General features: G+C 46.4%; 1 protein-coding gene across 6 annotated transcripts in view; it reads left to right on the top strand.

Annotated features, from left to right (window-relative positions):
• The window catches only part of LOC124005537 (BCAS3 microtubule associated cell migration factor-like), a 368,286-nt gene that overhangs the window by 61,631 nt on the left and 284,090 nt on the right, over nt 1–22,565 (top strand). For all 6 annotated transcript variants that reach the window (XM_046314898.1, XM_046314900.1, XM_046314901.1 and 3 more), the window contains exons 14-15: nt 11,322–11,455; nt 16,595–16,865. In XM_046314898.1, coding sequence (XP_046170854.1) covers nt 11,322–11,455; nt 16,595–16,865 — 405 coding nt within the window. The remainder of the gene's footprint in view (nt 1–11,321; nt 11,456–16,594; nt 16,866–22,565) is intronic.

The raw sequence follows: 22,565 nt of genomic DNA, 5'->3' as shown, positions 1-22,565 counted from the left end.
TTTAGTGCAGTCATCTGTATGGCCAGTTGGACCTCGACCTCCCTTTAGTGCAGTCATCTGTATGGCCAGTTGGACCTCGACCTCCCTTTAGTGCAGTCATCTGTATGGCCAGTTGGACCTCGACCTCCCTTTAGTGCAGTCATCTGTATGGCCAGTTGGACCTCGACCTCCCTTTAGTGCAGTCATCTGTATGGCCAGTTGGACGTCGACCTCCCTTTAGTGCAGTCATCTGTATGGCCAGTTGGACGTCGACCTCCCTTTAGTGCAGTCATCTGTATGGCCAGTTGGACGTCGACTTTAGTGCAGTCATCTGTATGGCCAGTTGGACGTCGACTTTAGTGCAGTCATCTGTATGGCCAGTTGGACGTCGACCTCCCTTTAGTGCAGTCATCTGTATGGCCAGTTGGACGTCGACCTCCCTTTAGTGCAGTCATCTGTATGGTCAGTTGGACGTCGACCTCCCTTTAGTGCAGTCATCTGTATGGCCAGTTGGACGTCGACCTCCCTTTAGTGCAGTCATCTGTATGGCCAGTTGGACGTCGACCTCCCTTTAGTGCAGTCATCTGTATGGCCAGTTGGACGTCGACCTCCCTTTAGTGCAGTCATCTGTATGGCCAGTTGGACGTCGACCTCCCTTTAGTGCAGTCATCTGTATGGCCAGTTGGACGTCGACCTCCCTTTAGTGCAGTCATCTGTATGGCCAGTTGGACGTCGACTTTAGTGCAGTCATCTGTATGCCCAGTTGGACGTCGACCTCCCTTTAGTGCAGTCATCTGTATGGCCAGTTGGACGTCGACTTTAGTGCAGTCATCTGTATGGCCAGTTGGACGTCGACTTTAGTGCAGTCATCTGCATGGCCAGTTGGACGTCGACTTTAGTGCAGTCATCTGCATGGCCAGTTGGACGTCGACTTTAGTGCAGTCATCTGTATGGCCAGTTGGACGTCGACTTTAGTGCAGTCATCTGTATGGCCAGTTGGACGTCGACTTTAGTGCAGTCATCTGTATGGCCAGTTGGACGTCGACTTTAGTGCAGTCATCTGTATGGCCAGTTGGACGTCGACTTTAGTGCAGTCATCTGTATGGCCAGTTGGACGTCGACTTTAGTGCAGTCATCTGTATGGCCAGTTGGACGTCGACTTTAGTGCAGTCATCTGCATGGCCAGTTGGACGTCGACTTTAGTGCAGTCATCTGCATGGCCAGTTGGACGTCGACTTTAGTGCAGTCATCTGTATGGCCAGTTGGACGTCGACTTTAGTGCAGTCATCTGTATGGCCAGTTGGACGTCGACTTTAGTGCAGTCATCTGTATGGCCAGTTGGACGTCGACTTTAGTGCAGTCATCTGTATGGCCAGTTGGACGTCGACTTTAGTGCAGTCATCTGTATGGCCAGTTGGACGTCGACTTTAGTGCAGTCATCTGTATGGCCAGTTGGACGTCGACTTTAGTGCAGTCATCTGTATGGCCAGTTGGACGTCGACTTTAGTGCAGTCATCTGTATGGCCAGTTGGACGTCGACTTTAGTGCAGTCATCTGTATGGCCAGTTGGACGTCGACCTTAGTGCAGTCATCTGTATGGCCAGTCGGACGTCGACCTCCCTTTAGTGCAGACATCTGTATGACAAGTTGGACGTCGACTTTAGTGCAGTCATTTGTATGGCCAGTTGGACGTCGACCTCCCTTTAGTGCAGTCATCTGTATGCCCAGTTGGACGTCGACCTCCCTTTAGTGCAGTCATCTGTATGGCCAGTTGGACGTCGACCTCCCTTTAGTGCAGTCATCTGTATGGCCAGTTGGACGTCGACCTCCCTTTAGTGCAGTCATCTGTATGGCCAGTTGGACCTCGACCTCCCTTTAGTGCAGTCATCTGTATGGCCAGTTGGACCTCGACCTCCCTTTAGTGCAGTCATCTGTATGGCCAGTTGGACCTCGACCTCCCTTTAGTGCAGTCATCTGTATGGCCAGTTGGACCTCGACCTCCCTTTAGTGCAGTCATCTGTATGGCCAGTTGGACCTCGACCTCCCTTTAGTGCAGTCATCTGTATGGCCAGTTGGACGTCGACCTCCCTTTAGTGCAGTCATCTGTATGGCCAGTTGGACGTCGACCTCCCTTTAGTGCAGTCATCTGTATGGCCAGTTGGCCAGTGCAGTCATCTGTATGGCCAGTTGGACGTCGACCTCCCTTTAGTGCAGTCATCTGTATGGCCAGTTGGACGTCGACCTCCCTTTAGTGCAGTCATCTGTATGGTCAGTTGGACGTCGACCTCCCTTTAGTGCAGTCATCTGTATGGCCAGTTGGACGTCGACCTCCCTTTAGTGCAGTCATCTGTATGGCCAGTTGGACGTCGACCTCCCTTTAGTGCAGTCATCTGTATGGCCAGTTGGACGTCGACCTTCCTTTAGTGCAGTCATCTGTATGGCCAGTTGGACGTCGACCTCCCTTTAGTGCAGTCATCTGTATGGCCAGTTGGACGTCGACCTCCCTTTAGTGCAGTCATCTGTATGGCCAGTTGGACGTCGACCTCCCTTTAGTGCAGTCATCTGTATGGCCAGTTGGACGTCGACTTTAGTGCAGTCATCTGTATGCCCAGTTGGACGTCGACCTCCCTTTAGTGCAGTCATCTGTATGGCCAGTTGGACGTCGACCTCCCTTTAGTGCAGTCATCTGTATGGCCAGTTGGACGTCGACCTCCCTTTAGTGCAGTCATCTGTATGGCCAGTTGGACGTCGACTTTAGTGCAGTCATCTGTATGGCCAGTTGGACGTCGACCTCCCTTTAGTGCAGTCATCTGTATGGCCAGTTGGACGTCGACCTCCCTTTAGTGCAGTCATCTGTATGGCCAGTTGGACGTCGACCTCCCTTTAGTGCAGTCATCTGTATGGCCAGTTGGACGTCGACTTTAGTGCAGTCATCTGTATGGCCAGTTGGACGTCGACCTCCCTTTAGTGCAGTCATCTGTATGGCCAGTTGGACGTCGACCTCCCTTTAGTGCAGTCATCTGTATGGCCAGTTGGACGTCGACCTCCCTTTACTGCAGTCATCTGTATGGCCAGTTGGACGTCGACTTTAGTGCAGTCATCTGTATGGCCAGTTGGACGTCGACCTCCCTTTAGTGCAGTCATCTGTGGCCAGTTGGATGGCCTCCCTTTAGTCATCTGTATGGCCAGTTGGACGTGCAGTCATCTGTATGCCCAGTTGGACGACCTCCCTTTAGTGCAGTCATCTGTATGGCCAGTTGGACGTCGACAGTCATCTGTATGCCCAGTTGGACGTTCCCTTTAGTGCAGTCATCTGTATGGCCAGTTGGACGTCGACCTCCCTTTAGTGCAGTCATCTGTATGGCCAGTTGACGACCTCCCTTAACTGCAGTCATCTGTATGGCCAGTTGGACGTCGACTTTAGTGCAGTCATCTGTATGGCCAGTTGGACGTCGACCTCCCTTTAGTGCAGTCATCTGTATGGCCAGTTGGACGTCGACCTCCCTTTAGTGCAGTCATCTGTATGGCCAGTTGGACGTCGACCTCCCTTTAGTGCAGTCATCTGTATGGCCAGTCGGACGTCGACCTCGCTGACACTCTCCTACTGTTTGTCCAAAACGCTGGAAAACCACCGCTGCCTGTCTGCCTGCCTGTCTGCCTGTCTGCCTGCCTGTCTGCCTGCTCTTCTGCCTGTCTGCCTGCTCTTCTGCCTGCTCGCCTGCCTAGCCGCCTGCTCGCCTGCCTGTCCGCCTGCACGCCTGCCTGCTCGCCTGCCTGCCTGCCTGCCTGCCTGCCTGCTCGCCTGCCTGCCTGCCTGCCTGCCTGCCTGTTCGCCTGCCTGCCCGCCTGCCTGCCTGTTCGCCTGCCTGCCCACTGCAGCTATTTTTATGGTGTTTCCATACTAGGTAGTAAAAAGCATCTGCACCGTCTTGGGAAGTCAGGGCCTCAGACCTGGGCTATAAAACCTCAAGGAGATCAGAGAGAGGAAGCGCAAAAGAAAGAGAGAAATAGAGATGGAGAGGAAAAGAGAGAGGGGAAAAGAGAGCGGGCTTGGCTAGGCCAGAGACCAACCGTGCTCAAGGTCTCAGTGGAGACTTCAGACCCCGCTCCAAACCCCCCATCCCACACAGTCCAGGCACCTCAGGCTCTTCCACACACACACACAACAACACGCAACGCTGTGGAACTTTTTATAGTGTGGTGGGGAGGTCCTGATCTGTCCACTCTGATTTGATTTGGGGCTTTATGTTTCACAGAATTTAAGTCCACTTTGTGGACATACTGTATTTGGCGCTGTGTTCACAAGATCCATTAAACAAAGACACAAATTGTTCGAAGAGCCTCTCCCTTCCAAACCCCCTTCCGTCACCGGCAGGCACCACAGACCAGCGTGACACCTTATCTGCGGTAGCGAATGTTTGAGGGGATTCATTAGAAACACTCTGAGAAATAAAAGACAACATTTAAATGGAGGTTAGAGATTACAGCCCGCTGTCTGTTTGCAGAGAAACTGATTAAAGCTTCTCATCAGTACTCTCTCCTTCCCTCCCTCCACAGTCCCCCTCTCTTTATCTGCAGAGTCTGACCAATTCGTTTGGGGCTTTTAAACATGACAACAAAAGGCTGCTGTTATTGCCTGCTCTTAGCTGCTGGGAGAATGTGTTTTATCTGTCTGCCTGTTATGACCCAAACCATGAGAGAAGCAGGATTAAAATTATAAGGGTGTCCCCCAAATGACACCCTATTCCCTATATAGTGCACCACTTTAGACCAGGGCCCATAGGCTTATTAATGAACCATGAAGTGAGGTTTAGTCATGATGGATTCAGGAATGTTTCGTGTTTGTGGTAGACAGAAGGTGCAAACGTTTCATTTAGGCTGGAGAAGGGGAGTACCAAGATGTAAATGTTCCATGCGCTGACGATGGATTGAGAATGATTGAATTTGCAGTGCATTCAGCACACTAACAGAAGGCGCTAACGTCTCTTCATTTGTGGAGGAAAGTGTGATATGCAAGCATTCCATAATTGTGGCAATAGTTTGAGTTCTTTTAGTTGAACAGAGTGGTCTGGCGGAATAAGGATTTGGCTCAAATAGCACATTATTCCCTACATAGTGCACTGCTTTTGACCAAAATCCTGGTCAAAAGAAGTGCACTCTATAGGGAGTTAGGTTCCATTTGGTACGCTGGCTAACTCCAACATCTCACTTCTGCCCCCGCCACGCTTCATGAACTTGACCGCAGGCGGCACACTCCTCCCTCTGTGAGTCGGTGTGACTTGAAAGCGGCAGGTTTCACCTTGTTAAGAACAGGAAGAAAGAGTCAACCATCTTAATATTAAGCTAATTGCAGCCTGTTGGCGATGGTTAGTCATCCATTTTCAATCTATTCCTATCTGAGAGAGAGCGAGAGCTGCACAGCTCGCTGGTGGTCTGGCTGGGAAGCAGAAAGAAACACACTCCTCTGTTTCACTCCACCGTAGATCAAATGAACCATAACTATTTTCCTCCCTCTCTTTCTCCCTCCATCTCTCCCTCCCTCCTCCGCCTATTGGTTGGATTATGGATGTGGTTTATGGAGTTAAGAGTGTTGGAGAAACCAGTCCAAGCCAGAGCGGCCACAGCAGTGTCGCACTGTGCCATGCTCTGGTCTCATCTCCTCTGGTCGACTCTGTGCATCTCAAATGGCACCCTATTCCCTATTTTTATTAAACCTTTATTTAACTAGGCAAGTCAGTTAAGAACAAATTATTATTTACAATGACGCCTACCCCAGCCAAACCTGGACGATGCTGGGCCAATTGTGCTCCGCCCTAAGGGACTCCCAGTCTCAGCCTGTTGTGATACAACCTGGATAGTGCACTAATATTTATTTTACCTTTATTTACCCAGGAACGGAACGTTAAGGTTAGAAATCTTTTGCCAGGGGGACCTTGCAAGAGGTCGGCAGGAAGTAGTCCACACGAGCACAATACAATAGTTACATTAAAAACAATCACAATGGTCAACAATTGTATCTTCTGTCAGAGCTTTAAACTCAGCACGCGATACCCTCTCAAGTCTTTTGCAAAATTATATTTTTCTAATTTCATTCCCTGGGCTCTGGTCAAACGTAGTGCACTATGTTAGGAATAAGGTGCATTTGGAACACAGACAATAACCCTTCCTAGTACCCAACACAAATAAAGCTCCTTACCCAACTACATAATACTATAAGGCATTCCCGGTGGTGGTGAGTGCCAGGCCTCTCACCATGTTCCTCCCTCCACCTTTCCCGTCAGCCTGATGGAATCTGCACTGGTCATCCCAGTGGTCATCCCAGTGGTCATCCCAGTGGTCATCCCACTGGTCATCCCACTGGTCATCCCAGTGGTCATCCCAGTGGTCATCCCAGTGGTCATCTCAGTGGTCATCCCACTGGTCATCCCACTGGTCATCTCACTGGTCATCCCACTGGTCATCCCACTGGTCACGGAGGGCAGAGACGGCGTTTCATTTGGAGACACTCAGCCAATCCCTTTATTCCTTCATGCCACTATCCCTTCATCCCTCCATGGAGCTTTTAGTGTGATTCATAGCCCAGTCACGATGCCAAGCCCTGTGCCACTCAATACAACATGAACAGCAACAGGCTCAGTGAAAGAGTTCATTCAAAAAGGACCCAATTGACTATGATGGAATTGAACAGGTTAAGCTTCAGAAGATTTCACTTTTCGCCTGTAAAACATTGACAACTTATTGACCGCATGGTGACCCTTTGTGTGAGTATTAGCCTCCCATCCCCCTCCACCTCCTATCCTGGTTATCTTGATGTGGGGCGGTGAGGGAGAGAGAGGGAGAGGTAGAGACAGAAATGGAGGGAGGGCTGTAGGGAGGCTGGCCTCAGGACCCAGTGAGTTCTGGCCGGTCTGGTCTGAGTGTGCAGCTTTGATGTCGGTCTGTCATGCCGGGGCCCACTTTAGTTTTTACTGCGCCCCTGTGTGTTTTCCACCGCTATCATAAACACCTTGAAAAGCCCAGCACGGACGCAGCCGAGAGAGACCGCCACACACGGGCACACAGTACACACATACACTGACAAACCCACACACAGTCATTAACTGACACACCACACACATACTTAGTCACACACAAATACACACATGCACAGACAAATGCACACACACGTACACACACACTGCCTGGCCGTCTCTCATAACCAGCCCCACCGCCAGCCCTGAAGACAAAAGACTCCATATGATGCATACTCTCTCATTTGAGTGTTTTGCTCATTTGCTCAGAAGTGTATTCATCTCCTACACCAGAGCAGACCAGACCCGATTCCCCAGTGTCCTCTCTCTTCTTAACATTTTCTAGCTCCACATGGTTATAATTTGACATTTCCCTGTTTTCAAAGGTTCTGGAGCCAAGTGTTGTTAATTAGAGAGGGAACTATTTTAGTTGCAGCCCTTTGTGCTGCCAAGTGGGAGACATCATCACTGACTGCCCTCCGTCTCTCTCCTCATCTGCTTTTGTCCAGAAAAAAGAGCCCTAGCCACTTTGGAAATGAAACGTCCTTGCACTATTAATGGGATTGAGCAGATGTTTTCTGTTTATACTTTTTGTGACGTGACAGAACAATACGAGAAGTTTTGGGGCACAGTCCTTCTTTCCAATGAAGAGGGAGCGTGAAAGGGGGAGATGATATTTATGGAAATTCTTTTATAACGCGCTTACTCTCAGCCAGGCAGCGCCCTTCCACGCAGACGCACGTCTCATACACATGGCAAGTTAGAGGTTTTCTCTCCGAACAGTTGCTGTGTGTTTGTGTGTTCCAGGACAGACAGCCCGTTTTCATACAGAATGTTGTAAATAACACTGATGCCCAGAGAATGGGGAGGTTGAGGGGTTTATAAATAGGACGTGTCAGACGGAGCTCCAACAGATTCCGGTTTCCAGCGGCAGCAGGCTGCTCTCACACCGCCGACTAGGAACACTGCTTTTTAATTTGGGCTTCCCGCGGCCTAACCAACTGACGCCTCTCGGCGAGGGCCTGTATTTCAACAAGGCCACAAAAGCCCCAACCCTGGGCGCTTCCACACCGGCCGAGTGTACAGAGTGTACCATCAGCAAGAAGTCATGTCCTGGCCAGCCTCTGCAAGCCTCATTTGTCAAATCCTGTGGCGAGCCAGCCAGGGAGGGAGGGAGCGAGGGAGGGCGTCGCGCTGGGCGGCTTGGGCCAGGAGGCAGAAGAAGAAAGGAGGGAGAAGAGGGTGGCTGGGTGAGGGAGAGAGGAAGCTCCCAGATAAACAGAGCACAGCGCCTTAACTCCTAATCACCCTTCACTTCCGTTTCCAGACTCTATAATTAGAAGGCCCTTCTTTTCCATGTATTCCCAGTTGACGCAAAGGGTTCTTGTGGCTTGGCACCTCATTTGGGGCGTGGGTTTAGTTTATGCTAAGACCCAAGGCCCTGCGCTTCCAGGTTTGGTTTGGTCTTTAGTTTTGATACAGCATAAATAGCTAAACCACCGTCTAATGCCTTGCCTGCTCTGGTTTTATGTTTTTTCTTTCCTTCCAATATCCCCCACTTTGACCCCTTCTCTTCGACTCCCATCACTCTTACTGTGTCCCTTCTCCTCACCTCTGTACCTTGCCCTATTACATGGCTGCTGTTGGACAAACGTGGAAACTGGCTCCATCCTGATGGCACCCTATTCACTGGGCCCTAGTCAAAGTTGGGCACTTTATAGGAAATAGGATGCCATTTGGGAAGCAATCTGTGAGGTCTAAAAGCAGTGTATGTGAGCGCATCTAGCCGACATTCCTTTTTCTTCTTCATCCCTCTTGCATCTGTCACTGGATTATTTTAATCTCGTCCCCTTCCATCCTCCTCTTTTACCACCCAATAAAGACGGCCTACTAATTACAAACTTATTTCAACCTCCGCAGAAAATCACAAATTATTCTCCTGTTAAATTATGTCTGTGAGGCTTCGGATTTGGAGGCTTAGAAGTAAAACATTCAGCACAATTTCTCAGATCACACACTTTTTAGTTTCTGCTGAAGGGCTAACATTTTGAGTTATTGCACTTTTATGTTTTTGGTAGAAATGTGAAGGCTCTGTCCTGCGCTGCCTGGGTTCTGGACTTGTTCTTGTGTGGTTTGTTGAGTGTGTTGTTTACAGTAAAGACATACTTTCTGCAGTTTGACAAACTTCAAATAAAACGTCTAGAAATGAATGGACCTGTCATCGGAGGTTACACATGAACTGGGCTGTGGTCGTGTGTTAGGACACGGACACACACTCCTCCCAGTCCCTAGAAAAAGACATAGTTATAATGCTATGGTTGTGACTGGAGAACAAATTATAATGTGGGGTATAAGCAAGCGTTTTCCAACAGTGACCAACGATATATGGTCTGTATTTTTAATAGGGTGGTTTGTTTGTTTGTACCAGCATGGTGGCACGTACAGTGGGGCAAAAAATAATTTAGTCAGCCACCAATTGTGCAAGTTCTCCCACTTAAAAATATGAGAGAGGCCTGTAATTTTCATCATAGGTAAACTTCAACTATGACAGACAAAATGAGAAAAATAATTCCAGAAAATCACATTGTAGGAGTTTTAATGAATTTATTTGCAAATGATGGTGGAAAATAAGTATTTGGTCACCTGCAAACAAGCAAGATTTCTGGCTCTCACAGACGTGTAACTTCTTCTTTAAGAGGCTCCTCTGTCCTCAACTCGTTACCTGTATTAATGGCACCTGTTTGAACTTATCAGTATAAAAGACACCTCAAACAGTCACACTCCAAACTCCATTATGGCCAAGACCAACGAGCTGTCAAAGGACACCAGAAACAAAATTGTAGACCTACACCAGGCTGGGAAGACTGAATCTGCAATAGGTAAGCAGCTTGGTTTGAAGAAATCAACTGTGGGAGCAATTATTAGGAAATGGAAGACATACAAGACTACTGATAATCTCCCTCGATCTGGGGCTGCACGCAAGATCTCACACCGTGGGGTCAAAATGATCACAAGAACGGTGAGCAAAAATCCCAGAAACACACGGGGGGACCTAGTAAATGACCTGCAGAGAGCTGAGACCAAAGTAACAAAGCCTACCATCAGTAACACACTACGCCGCCAGGGACTCAAATCCTGCAGTGCCAGACGTGTACCCTGCTTAAGCCAGTACATGTCAAGGCCCGTCTGAAGTTTGCTAGAGAGCATTTGGATGATCCAGAAGAAGATTGGGAGAATGTCATATGGTCAGATGAAACCAAAATATAACTTTTTGGTAAAAACTCAACTCGTCGTGTTTGGAGGACAAAGAATACTGAGTTGCATCCAAAGAACACCATACCTACTGTGAAGCATGGGGGTGGAAACATCATGCTTTGGGGCTGTTTTTCTGCAAAGGGACCAGGACGACTGATCCGTGTAAAGGAAGGAATGAATGGGGCCATGTATCGTGAGATTTTGAGTGAAAACCTCCTTCCATCAGCAAGGGCATTGAAGGTGAAACGTGGCTGGGCCCGGGCAACGAAGGAGTGGCTTCGTAAGAAGCATTTCACGGTCCTGGAGTGGCCTAGCCAGTCTCCAGATCTCAACCCCATAGAAAATATTTGGAGGGAATTGTTGCTCAGTCCGTGTTGCCCAGCAACAGCCCCAAAACATCACTGCTCTAGAGGAGATCTACATGGAGGAATGGGCCAAAATACCAGCAACAGTGTGAGGAAAGACTTACAGAAAAAGTTTGACCTCTGTCATTGCCAACAAAGGGTATATAACAAAGTATTGAGAAACTTTTGTTATTGACCAAATACTTATGTTCCACCATAATTTGCAAATAAATTCATTAAAAAATCCTACAATGTGATTTTCTGAAATTTTTTCCCTCATTTTGTCTGTCATAGTTGAAGTGTACCAATGATGAAAATTACAGGACTCATCTTTTTAAGTGGGAGAACTTGTAAGTCCCATTTTGAAGGAGCTGTCGGGTTCTACATAGTTCAAACGTTTCATTAACAACTAAATACATATGCCCAGTTTTTGACGGAAAGGTTTCTCTTCTATTGCTTTGTATGAGTACTAATAAATATCAACGACTGACATTTGTGATTTCTACAGAACATTTCATCTCTGTATTGGCCAGTACAGTACTGGTCTGGATAATATTCTGAAATATTTCATACTGGGTTTGGTGCTGATTTTTATGACTGTTGGAAATTAAACTGTTATGCGCAATATAGTAAATCCTCCTGAAATAACTCTTGGATATCAAGAATAGTGCTCTACCAATGGTTATGTATTACAGTGTGTGTGTTAAACTCCATGTTGTGGCTCTGTCTCCAGGTATGCTGCTGGTGACTGCAGACACCCTGGGCCATGACTTCCATGTCTTCCATGTCCTCACACACCCCTGGGCCTCCAATCAGTCTGCTGTCCACCACCTCTACACACTGCACCGCGGAGAGACTGAGGCCAAGGTAACACACACACACACACACCTACTGTGTATACACACCTAATATTCATCATGCACTCACTGACAGCTCTGAAATCATTTGATTTTGGCATACTTATCCCCTGTAAATAATAAACGTTTTAGTAATTTAACATTGAGATGGTTTCTGAACAGATCCACCCCTAGCTGTTTACTGCGCTCTGGCAATAGCATCTAAACCAAGCCTTTGATCCTCTGTACTGTATGTCTGCCTGTGTTGTGTCTAAACACTGTCAAATAGACAACACTGGGCTTCATCAGACTGTACAGCTGAAAGGAAGAGTAGTTTTTATGGCTCTGATCAGACACAGATCTGTAGCATACTGGTTCCAGTAGTACACAGGGGAAACGGTGTGCATGTGTCTGACCTGCTAGACTTGGTCTTGTGTAGTAAAATGTTTTTTATTTTTTAGATTGGATAAAAGTAGGGACTCAGAGTTTGTTAAACTTGTTACCCCACTTTTGAGAAAATTGCCCTTGAATATTTTGGTACACTTAGTGGAGAGCTCTTCTTTGTCTACACCCATTCAGTATCATTCACACCCTCTTAAGCCTTAGCCTCACCCATCACTTTAAGGATTCACATGCATGACATAAACAGCCTGGTGGTCCAAAATAGCATAACTGGTGTGTTTTAACACCAACAAACCCATCCATTGAAAAATGTATTTAGTATATCTCAATCTAGCATACCAGGCAACTGAAAGCATCTTTCTAAACAATGTTTTGGTTCGGTTCTAGCTTGTTGGCTAGCTAGCTAACGTAATGGTAGCTAGCTAGCCAACAAGCTAGAACCGAAGTTCAAATAATGACCATATCATATTACTTTAGCATATTTTTATTCATTATTACAGGAAAATAAACTCAAAACACAATTATTTATACGTTAATGGCACACTAATTACAGAATAACAGAAAATAGCTTACGTGTGAGTGTGCACAGGATACAGAAGGTGTAATAAACAGTACAGTGAAATGGTTACTTGCATAGTGGGGTATTTCGTTAAGACATGTAGCTAGCTAGCTAAACAATGAACCATAATCCCAACTCATAACATTACTACCCTGCATGAATCTGCAGGTAGCTAACCAACTAGGTTCAATGTTACCTAGCTAGCTAACGTTAGGCTATAACTTGCAATGCAAATGGCTCTGAGATACGAATAATATTATTACACAGATCATACACGTTAGCTAGCGAGCCAGCCAGCTAACGTTAGCTAGATAGCTAACAGTCCACTTTAAAGACTCTGACAAAATGAGAAATGTAGAATATCTGAAAATGTATCTAGCTAGACTCTGTTACCCCTATACATGGATGAACACTTCTCCCTCTCTGCCAGGGATGGCATGGTTGCCCTTAGTTTGAAGATGTAAAACAGCTTTCTGTGTGTTCTCTTCTCGACTCCCTCTGCATATCCCTCTGCATATCAAATGCCAAAATTTAGTCAATTTCTTTATCTATCATACTCTGCTTCCACTGGACATTCCACTGATTTCAAAATCTTCCTTCAAAATGTGGAGAGCAACACAGTTCTTCATGATATCTTTCAAAAACGCTGCCTTAGAAAGGATTCCCTATACATACTGAGCAGCCCATTGTTATAGGCAGAAGCATGCTACATGGCAGACCAATCCAAAGTCATCTCTTGGCATGTCCAGCCCATCCATTATCACAGCCAATCATGGCTAGTGGGAAGGTTCCTGGCTTTTCCCCTTGCTAAACCAACTAGGCTAGTAATTTTAACAATTTAACAAGTTTCCTGAAACGAGTCACGTGTGTGACCACTAAAGCTCAAACGTAATTTCCTCATGACATTGTTAGAAAGGATAAAACACTATTAGGGTAGATGATGTGAGTTGAGTGCTTTGTGTGCGTGCGTGCTTGCTTGCGTGTGAGTGGATAAGAACCCAAACAGGGTGCGGTGTGACCCAGGGAGCTCTGTAAATGATGTGAAGGATGATTTAGAAACAAGCAAGGCCTCATTGCCTCTCACTTGACTGCAGCACCAGATTCCTCACAGCTGTGGAATCACAGCCTTCCAGCCAATCAATTCATCCCCGTCCAAAGCAAACACATTTTCAAAAGCTGAGACAATTTGTAAGACAAATAGGGCATGGCGAGTTTCAAACAACATTCACTATGCCTCATTCAATAAAGGCGGCTGCATTTTTTTCTTCTTGTCCCTAGCTAACAGTGCTTTCTCTCTCTCTCTCTGGTGAAAATCTAATATCGTGCGATGTTAGGAGGGATGAGTCCCTTTTGACATGACACTTTCCTCCCCTCTTCCCGACTAATCGCATTGTGAGGTTGTGCAGAGCCTCATTTGAGGAATGGCCACCATTTTAAGCTTTCCCTCTGAAGTTGTGGCACGCTGCTGCTGCCACTATGTCAGCTGAGGCCTCGCTTATGGCGCACACACACTCCGTCACTCACACACATGCACGTGCACACATGGACAGCCTCAGTGGCATGTAAGGAGATTTATTGGACCCAAGTCAAGGGTCGCAGCATCCTGTATTCTCCCTCTTCAGCATGCAGGCCTGTTATATAGAATCACAGTTCACAGAAGCAGCACTTCAGGCAATCCGAGTTGTAGGATTAGTTCCCCACACTAGTTACCCTAGTGTGTTCTCTCCAGTCGGGCCATGTCTCCAGTATCACAGGTGCTCAGTGGAGTTTGGAGATTAAACTATTTCATATTTAGGTCTATTGGTGTGTAGGATACCAACTATTTTTGTTGGTATTTTTGCCCCATTTAGTCTTTCTATGGATATTTCTTCGCTTGTTAATGTACTCTCATATGTTTAGCTTAGCAGCCGTTCCGGGGCCAGAAGTGTGTTTAGTTGGTAACTTGTGATGTTCTATTTGCTTTAGCAGAACTAATATTTATCTGTGGAGAGCTTGGGTCCTAGCTGCCTGTCCTGCTAGTGTCATGTTTGGACCAGAGCACTAAGCTTTGCTTCGACCTTGCGCGCGAACACGCATACATACATCTACACACACCCACGCAAACTCCTCCGCACACACACACACACACACACACACACACACACACACACACACACACACACACACACACACACACACACACACACACACACACACACACACACACACACACACACACACACACACACACACACACACACACACACACACAGATTTGGCGTCTAGATGATTGTAATGGGCTGGTTAATGTGTGACTTATAACGGCAGGTCCTGCTGCCTGGCTGTGTGTTACTAGCTTTGATCCTGCTGTTGTAAACACTGTAGAGATTGCAGCAGAGAGAGAGAGCAGGCTGTTGGGCACAGAGGTTATCTCCTACATAGCAAACAAGGCCGTAAGTGATAATGGTGCTGTAGCCAGGTGGGTGGACACAGCTCTTATCTGGCTGGGCTGACTGACTGGGCTGGGCTCGCTCACCAAACACACTCCCAACACTGACCCAGAGTCAGCCCAGGTAAACAGGCATGGCTCTGATAGCAACAGGAGCGTTTCTCAGTAATAGGGTGCTAGGAGGTTTGAAACTAGTTTAAACTGGAGTACACTCAATGACCAGGCAGGTCAGGGTGTTTTGTCTGGTCACTTCTTCTTGCTTTGGGTGTCTGTTTTGTTCTTAGCTTTCCATTGTTTTCTGCACCGTTTCCCCTCTTTTGGGGTTTGTTCCTTTCAACGTTTCTCTCTCTCCACTTTCTCTCTCTCACAATTCAATTGCATTCAATTTCAATTTCAGGGCTTTATTGGCATGGGAAACATATATTTTATTTTACCTTTAATTTAATTTCAGTTCAGAACACATTCTTATTATCAATGACGGCCAAGGAACAGTGGGTTAACTGCCTTGTTCAGGGGCAGAATGACAGATTTTTACCTCGTTGGCTCAGGGATTTAATCTTGCAACCTTTCAGTTACTTGTCCAATGCTCTAACCACTAGGCTACCTGCCGCCAACATATACCAACATATGACAAAGCAAGTGAAGTAGATAATAAACAAAAGGGAAATAAACAATCAAAATTAACAGTAAACATTACACTCACAAAAGTTCCAGAAGAATAAAGACATTTCAAATGTCATATGTGCAAATAGTTCAAGTCTTTGCAGATAATCTCTCTCTCAGGATTCCTGTCATTCCATTGTAGTTCCTGCTAAGTGACAGTAGCTCTAATCTGATTTATCAGTGTTACTGATAGAGACGAGACACTTTGAACACTTCTGTCTGTGTGTGACATCTCCACTGCGAATCCTCTCTACCACAACAAGTCTGCTCATCTCACCCATCCACACTTCTGGTCTGAGAAACTTCACCCTACTTCTGCTGTTGTTGGAGAGTTTGTCTCCTACAACATATGAGGAGAGGACAATATTATCCAGATCAAGAATGTAACCCTTCCCCATCTAGGCAGAGCTCAGGTGAAACTACCCCTCCATCCTTAGCTTTTTATAGGAACTGGTTTGTGTCTGGTATGTGCAGCATGCCTCATTAACTGTCATTGCTGAGGACAATTACCCAGCCAACCTGTGCCATGGCCACAGATGAAACATACAGGTAGACAGCGCTCACAGTGGAAGACATACACCATATCTTTTTTCCGATGATGGATACTGTCTGTCCCTCTCTCCCCCTGTCTTCCTCTTTCCAGCTTTCCATCTCTCTCTGTCTCTCTGTTGCTCTATCTCGGTCTCTCGTCTCTGTAGCATGTCTGATATAGCATCTACACAACTATCTGTTGGAGTGTGTCCTCTGTGAGCAGGCTGTGTGTGTAGCTCTAGAGGCCACAGACTGAGAGAAATACCTTCATTGTCTTCTGCAGACAGACAGACTGTTGGGCTGTCTTTACCAAAGGCTTAAAAAATGCATTACCACCAAACCCTCAACAACCCATCTTATATTTTCTGTTCACTGGTCAGTTCAACATCTATTTGAGAACGTTAAGGTTTTGTATGGGGAAATGCAATTTTTTGCTCAATGGTCAACAGCCTTACTACTACATTGTGTTACTGTCACTGTATGACTGGCTGATCAGCATTCTCTATCTAAAACGCTATCTCTCTCCACCTTCCCTCTCCACCACTCCTTCCCTCGCTCTCTCTCTCGCTCCCCCCCGCCTTCCCCAGGTCCAGGACATCTGTTTCAGCCAGGACAGTCGCTGGGTGGTGATCAGCACACTGCGTGGCACCTCCCACGTCTTTCCCATCAACCCCTATGGTGGCGCGCCCTGCGCCCGAACACACGTGTCCCCCCGCGTGGTCAACCGCATGTCTCGCTTCCAGAAGAGTGCAGGGCTTGAGGAGATAGAGAATGAACTGAACAGCAAGCAGGCTGGAGGAGGAAGATGCAGCCCCATCCCCGGGCTCTCCAGCAGCCCCTCGGGGTCCCCACTACACGGTAAGGATAGAGGGCACACAGATGCACACGCACAGAGCAACATCTAAACATAAAACCCCACAATACTCAACGTGTGGCTAGAGCTGATGGTGGGTGTGGCAGCACACAACTCTTCAGACAGCGGCGGCTCCACTTCCAGTAAGTGACAACAACCGCTGACTGGCTGTCACCTGAGTAGACCTTGTTCTGCTGGGGACTATGACCTGTCTGTTACAGCCTTGGTCCTGTTGGTCAAACACCCCTAGAGCCGCCTGGCTGGCACACACACCCACTCATACGCAAACACACACCTGTCGACATATACTCATCAGCAAGTTCACAGAGAAAAATCACAGTTCAGGGTCGATGCTGTTTGCAGAACTTCTCAGTTTGCCCTCCCTCCCTGCCTCTCACTGTCAGGGCTTTAGTCATCCATCTCTCCCCTCTCTCCCACTCTCTCCAGCCGTGGTGCCCTGAATTCCCCTCTCCCTTCCTAGCCTGTTGCCAGCCCCAGAACCTCACCCTTTGGTCCTCTAGTCCTACTCACTAGTCCTACTCACCTACCCACTACTCTGTTTGTGTGGCTTCTCTCCCCCAGCCTCTGCATTAATGACCACTGGCAGATCACTTAAACAATGTTAGAAGGACGTTCAAGCCAGAGTGACGTCAAGCCCAAGGAATGTACTGCCGCCACTTGTCTCGTGCAGGATCTCGAGAGATAAAGTGGAGAGAAGGAGATGGAAAGAGAGGAAGGAGAAAGAGGAGGGACAGAGGAAGTAAAAGAGGGAGTTTAGCTCTTGTAGCAGCATTGGAGGGAGAGAGAAGCAAGAGACTCACAAATCACTCCTGTCAACAATTAGGTATCAGTCTCTTCACTGATACCTGTGTATGTGTGCGTGTGCACGTGCATGCTGCCCCCCAAGGGGTGGCAGATGGCTATATAAATGTTACAGCGTGAAGAAAGACAAAAATACTACTGTTTGAGCAATCGGTTTTCACGACTTCGTTATTTATAGCGTATCTGTTCATTTTTATTGACCTCGGGAGGCTGTGATAATGTTAGCCAGGACTCTGGGGGCTGGGTTTTCTTTGCATGGTGTGTGTGTGTGTGTCATTTCCTTGCAGTCTGTTTGTGTGTGTGTGTGGGGGGGGGGGGGTCATGACCTCTGCTCTGTCAATATATTGTTCAACACTTTTATAAACCATAAAATGCATGTTCTCTCTACTTCCACTCACTCTGACTATCCTACCGATCTTCGACTTCGGCGATGTCATCTACAAAATGGCTTCCAACACTCTACTCAGCAAACTGGATGCAGTCTATCACAGTGCCATCCGTTTTGTTACTAAAGCACCTTATACCACCCACCACTGCGACTTGTATGCTCTAGTCGGCTGGCCCTCACTACATATTCGTCGCCAGACCCACTGGCTCCAGGTCATCTACAAGTCCATGCTAGGTAAAGCTCCGCCTTATCTCAGTTCACTGGTCACGATGGCAACACCCATCCGTAGCACGCGCTCCAGCAGGTGTATCTCACTGATCATCCCTAAAGCCAACACATCATTTGGCCGCCTTTCGTTCCAGTACTCTGCTGCCTGTGACTGGAACGAATTGCAAAAATCGCTGAAGTTGGAGACTTTTATCTCCCTCACCAACTTCAAACATCAGCTATCCGAGCAGCTAACCGATCGCTGCAGCTGTACATAGTCTATAGGAAAATAGCCCACCCATTTTCACCTACCTCATTCCCATACTGTTTTTTATACTGTTTTTATTTATTTATTTTTCTGCTCTTTTGCACACCAATATCTCTACCTGTACATGACCATCTGATCATTTATCACTCCAGTGTTAATCTGCAAAACTGTATTATTCGCCTACCTCCTCATGCCTTTTGCACACATTGTATATAGACTGCCCATTTTTTCTACTGTGTTATTGACTTGTTAATTGTTTATTCCATGTGTAACTCTGTGTTGTCTGTTCACACTGCTATGCTTTATCTTGGCCAGGTCGCAGTTGCAAATGAGAACTTGTTCTCAACTAGCCTACCTGGTTAAATAAAGGTGAAATAAATAAAATAAAAAACTCTACAACCAGCACTGAAGCTGTAATCAATGACTGTATCCAAGTGTTCCATAAGCCTGTGTTATTATTAGCAGCTTGTCTTAATACCGAGGAATATTTCTCTGGTCATAGGAGTAACGAAATGAATCGGTGCATGAGTTTCACATGAGTTGCAGTGATATAATGTATTGGGCCTATAGCCTACTGCACAGACCTAAATGCTACATAACTATTTTTACTTGTTTAATGTTGCATAGGCTTACGTTTTTTAAGTCCTCAATGTTTAAGTCAAAATCTGAGCGGTAGATCTTGCTTGCATTTTGACTCAGTGACCTTGACTGTAACTGTTTTCCCATCAGTCTGAAGTTTGTTGCATGAGTTTCAGAATGATTTGGCAGCATCCTGTTGTGTTGCTTTGCAACGCCGATCTTGTCATTTTAGTCTGTTTCCGAGTGATGAGGCTAGATGATTCATCCTGTTTGCGCGGACCCCAAAAAACTTTGCTTGTGTTCTGTCTGTTTTGTGAACAGGTTGTTTCTTGGTCTTGAATCTGGGCGTCAGAAACATGGGTAATGAATCAGTCAGGCTAGCCACAACAGCTGCCCTCTGATTGTCCCCTGTGACAACACATTGATTTTGGGGAAGGAACTAGGAAAAGTACACATCCTTCAGAGCTGCCAGGCCACTTTAAAAATAGAAGGATACAATTGGGCTTTTTTCTCTCCCTCTCTCTCTGTTTAAATATGGAATCCTGCTATTTATTCTCCTTAAGTCCTGTTTTAACCCTTGACCTTTGACCTTTGCCAGTGGATCCTCAGAGGAATGGATGACCTGATGTGTATTCAATTAAGAGCCCTGTGTCATGTAAAACATCTTCCCAGTGTGAAATAGTTTCCAATCATTCTGATTTGTGTTGTGATTTTGAGGTCATACTGTAATATTTCTCCCAGCTTGATTAATTGCACCTGCATCGCTTTATGTGGATGGCTGAGTTTGTGGGAACATTTTCACGCTGTGAGAAATATTACAACATGACGCCACAATCCGAACGATTGGAAACTATTTCACACTGGGAAGATTTTTACACGACACCCTGCATCGGCATGAATTTGAAGCCCGAGCCCTACTCATGCCCGCAATGTTCAGGCCCTACCCAGGCCCAATTTGCTTCTTCCGAATTTAAGGCCTGGCCCTGCCCGCATCCCAAAACTCAAGGAACATAATTATTTTCTTTAAAATAATCTCTCTTGTATTTGATGAGGTTGAAGTATTTCTGACACCGTGTTATGATCCTAGTCAGATATGACTGTACTGCTCAGCAGAGCACGAGCAAATGGCTGAGCTTCAAAATGTTGGTGATCAATTTAGTGATACCTGAGCCCTACCCGTGCCTTAGTTATTGATGAAAAGCAGGCCCAACCCGGCCCTAACCCCATGTATAACTGTCTCGGGTCAGGGAGCAGAGCAGAGCCATTGTTTTATTTATTTACATTTAACCTTTATTTAACTAGGCAAGACAGTTAAAAACACATTATTATTTTATTCTCCCTAATGTCCCTACTTTTATTGTCCCTAATAATGTCCATGTAACAATGTGAAGGACTGTTTGACAATCGTTGTAAACTTCTATTCGCATATCAGTCGTATAGCTTAGCTTTAGACGTAGTTACTAAAATAGCTCACGAGTGCTCTGTTGCTCAAATGCTTAGACATCAATGATACTGTACATATTTGATTGTTGCAGTAGATGTTTCATGTACTGTAAACCAATGTGTTTGTTTTAAACTGGTGTGTGTATGGTTTTAGTAGACTAGTTGTCTGTGGTCATTGAGTCTGGTTGATTTGGGGTCAGTGTCTGACTGTAGACAAGAATGGCCTCGCTCTGCTGTGCTTCTGTCAATGTCTGACACATTTCAGTCCTAACACTCCTGGAGTTGAAGGAGAAGTTCTGCTGTACTGAATCCACTACTATTCCATTCAACAGGAGCAAAATGCAGAAAAATATAGATAATAGAGGTTAGTGAAGTGTGTGTCCACTCCCGTGGTTCATTGAGTGTGTGTGTGTCCACTTGCATCTGTGTGTGTATGTGTTTGTGCATGCGCCCTTGTGTTTGTAGCTGGGGTCAAACAGTCCAAGTCATGAAACATCAACACTTGACTGTTGGTCTGTTAGTGGGGATGCTGATTTCTCCTGGTGACCTGCATAGCTGGCTTGGTGGTTCATTGTGGATCCAACAGTCAACTAGTCATCTGGTTTCTGGCCCACATTGAGGCTGCAGCGCAGGGCAAAACAAGGTTCAAGGGGAAACTGTTAATTCACTGTTGAAAATAGTTACTTCCTCTGTGCTATTACAAGCCAACACAGAGCTTGTTTGGATTTTCAGGGTTCTTTAATCCTTCACAACACCCTTTTCTGTTAGTCATCGTCCTCCGGCCAAAACACAGTCACCGTGTGACAGACGCCGGTCGTACGATGATGGCATTTTCTGTCTGTCCCAAATGGCACCCTTTTCTCTTTATAGTGCATTACTTTTGACCAGATCCCTAGCCCTATGGGCCCTGGTCAGAAGTAGTGCACTATAAACGGAATAGGGTGCCATTTTGGATACAGGCATTACCTCGGAGTGGTTGGTAACTAACTAACGTCACGCTAGCGAGGCGTGACACGTTTACGGCTTGACCCTCTGACCCAGGGCTTGTCTGAGAGGTTCTAAAATGAGAGATTTTTAAACGCTCACTTTGAAGTGCAGGACACACTGATTTTCTTCACCGTTCGTAAAACATGAAGTTTGATTGTGTGCTCCCCCAGTGGCCTATATGACCTTTAACACACGCGCACACACACAGGAAGGCAGGCACATACACTGGAGATGAATATCAGTCACCTCAGCATAGTGACATTTTAAATGTTGTAAAGTGATAGATGAAGTAAGATGTGGTTTACACCATAAGTGATGGAGGTCATACAGTTGCTTCTACTATCTGCACATTTCACCATCTGAATCATCCCTGCAAGATGGTGCCGATAGAGATGGCAGCTTTGCATCTAGTCCTTAGGACACTGTGCAGTATTTTGTTTTTTATACGTATTATTACTTACATTGTTAGCCCAGAAATCATTGTGCTATTTCATACAACCGGGAAGAACTATTGGATATCAGAGAGACGTCAACTTATCAGCACAAACAGCACTACGACCAGGAATATGACTTACCCAAAGCGGATCCTTTGTCTGCTCTTCCCAGGGCATTTGAACTGATTCTAGAGGCCAACCCAAAACAACGCTGCCGGAGGAGAGGGTGCCGGAGTGGATTTCTAGTGAGGCTTCGAATGTGCTCACACCACCCACCGCTTCCGAGTATATTACTAGCTAATGTCGAGTCCCTAGTTAACAAAGTAGACGAAATCAGGTCGAGTTTCTTTCCAAAGAGATATCTGGGATTGTAACATAGCCATGTTTCTGTGACACAGAGTAACTGGGGACATGTTGTCGGAGTCCATACAGCCAACAGGATTTTCAGTGCATCACACCGACAGGAATCAACATCTCTGCAGTAAGAAGAAGGGCTGGGGTGTATGTTTCATGATTAATGACTCATGGTGTAATTGTAACAACATACAGGAACTCAAGTCCTCTTGTTCACCTGACC

Source organism: Oncorhynchus gorbuscha, linkage group LG19 (genome assembly GCF_021184085.1).
Source record: "Oncorhynchus gorbuscha isolate QuinsamMale2020 ecotype Even-year linkage group LG19, OgorEven_v1.0, whole genome shotgun sequence".
NCBI lineage: Eukaryota > Metazoa > Chordata > Actinopteri > Salmoniformes > Salmonidae > Oncorhynchus > Oncorhynchus gorbuscha.
The sequence above is the reverse complement of the archived record's forward strand: the minus strand, read 5'-3'. Positions and strand labels throughout refer to the sequence as shown.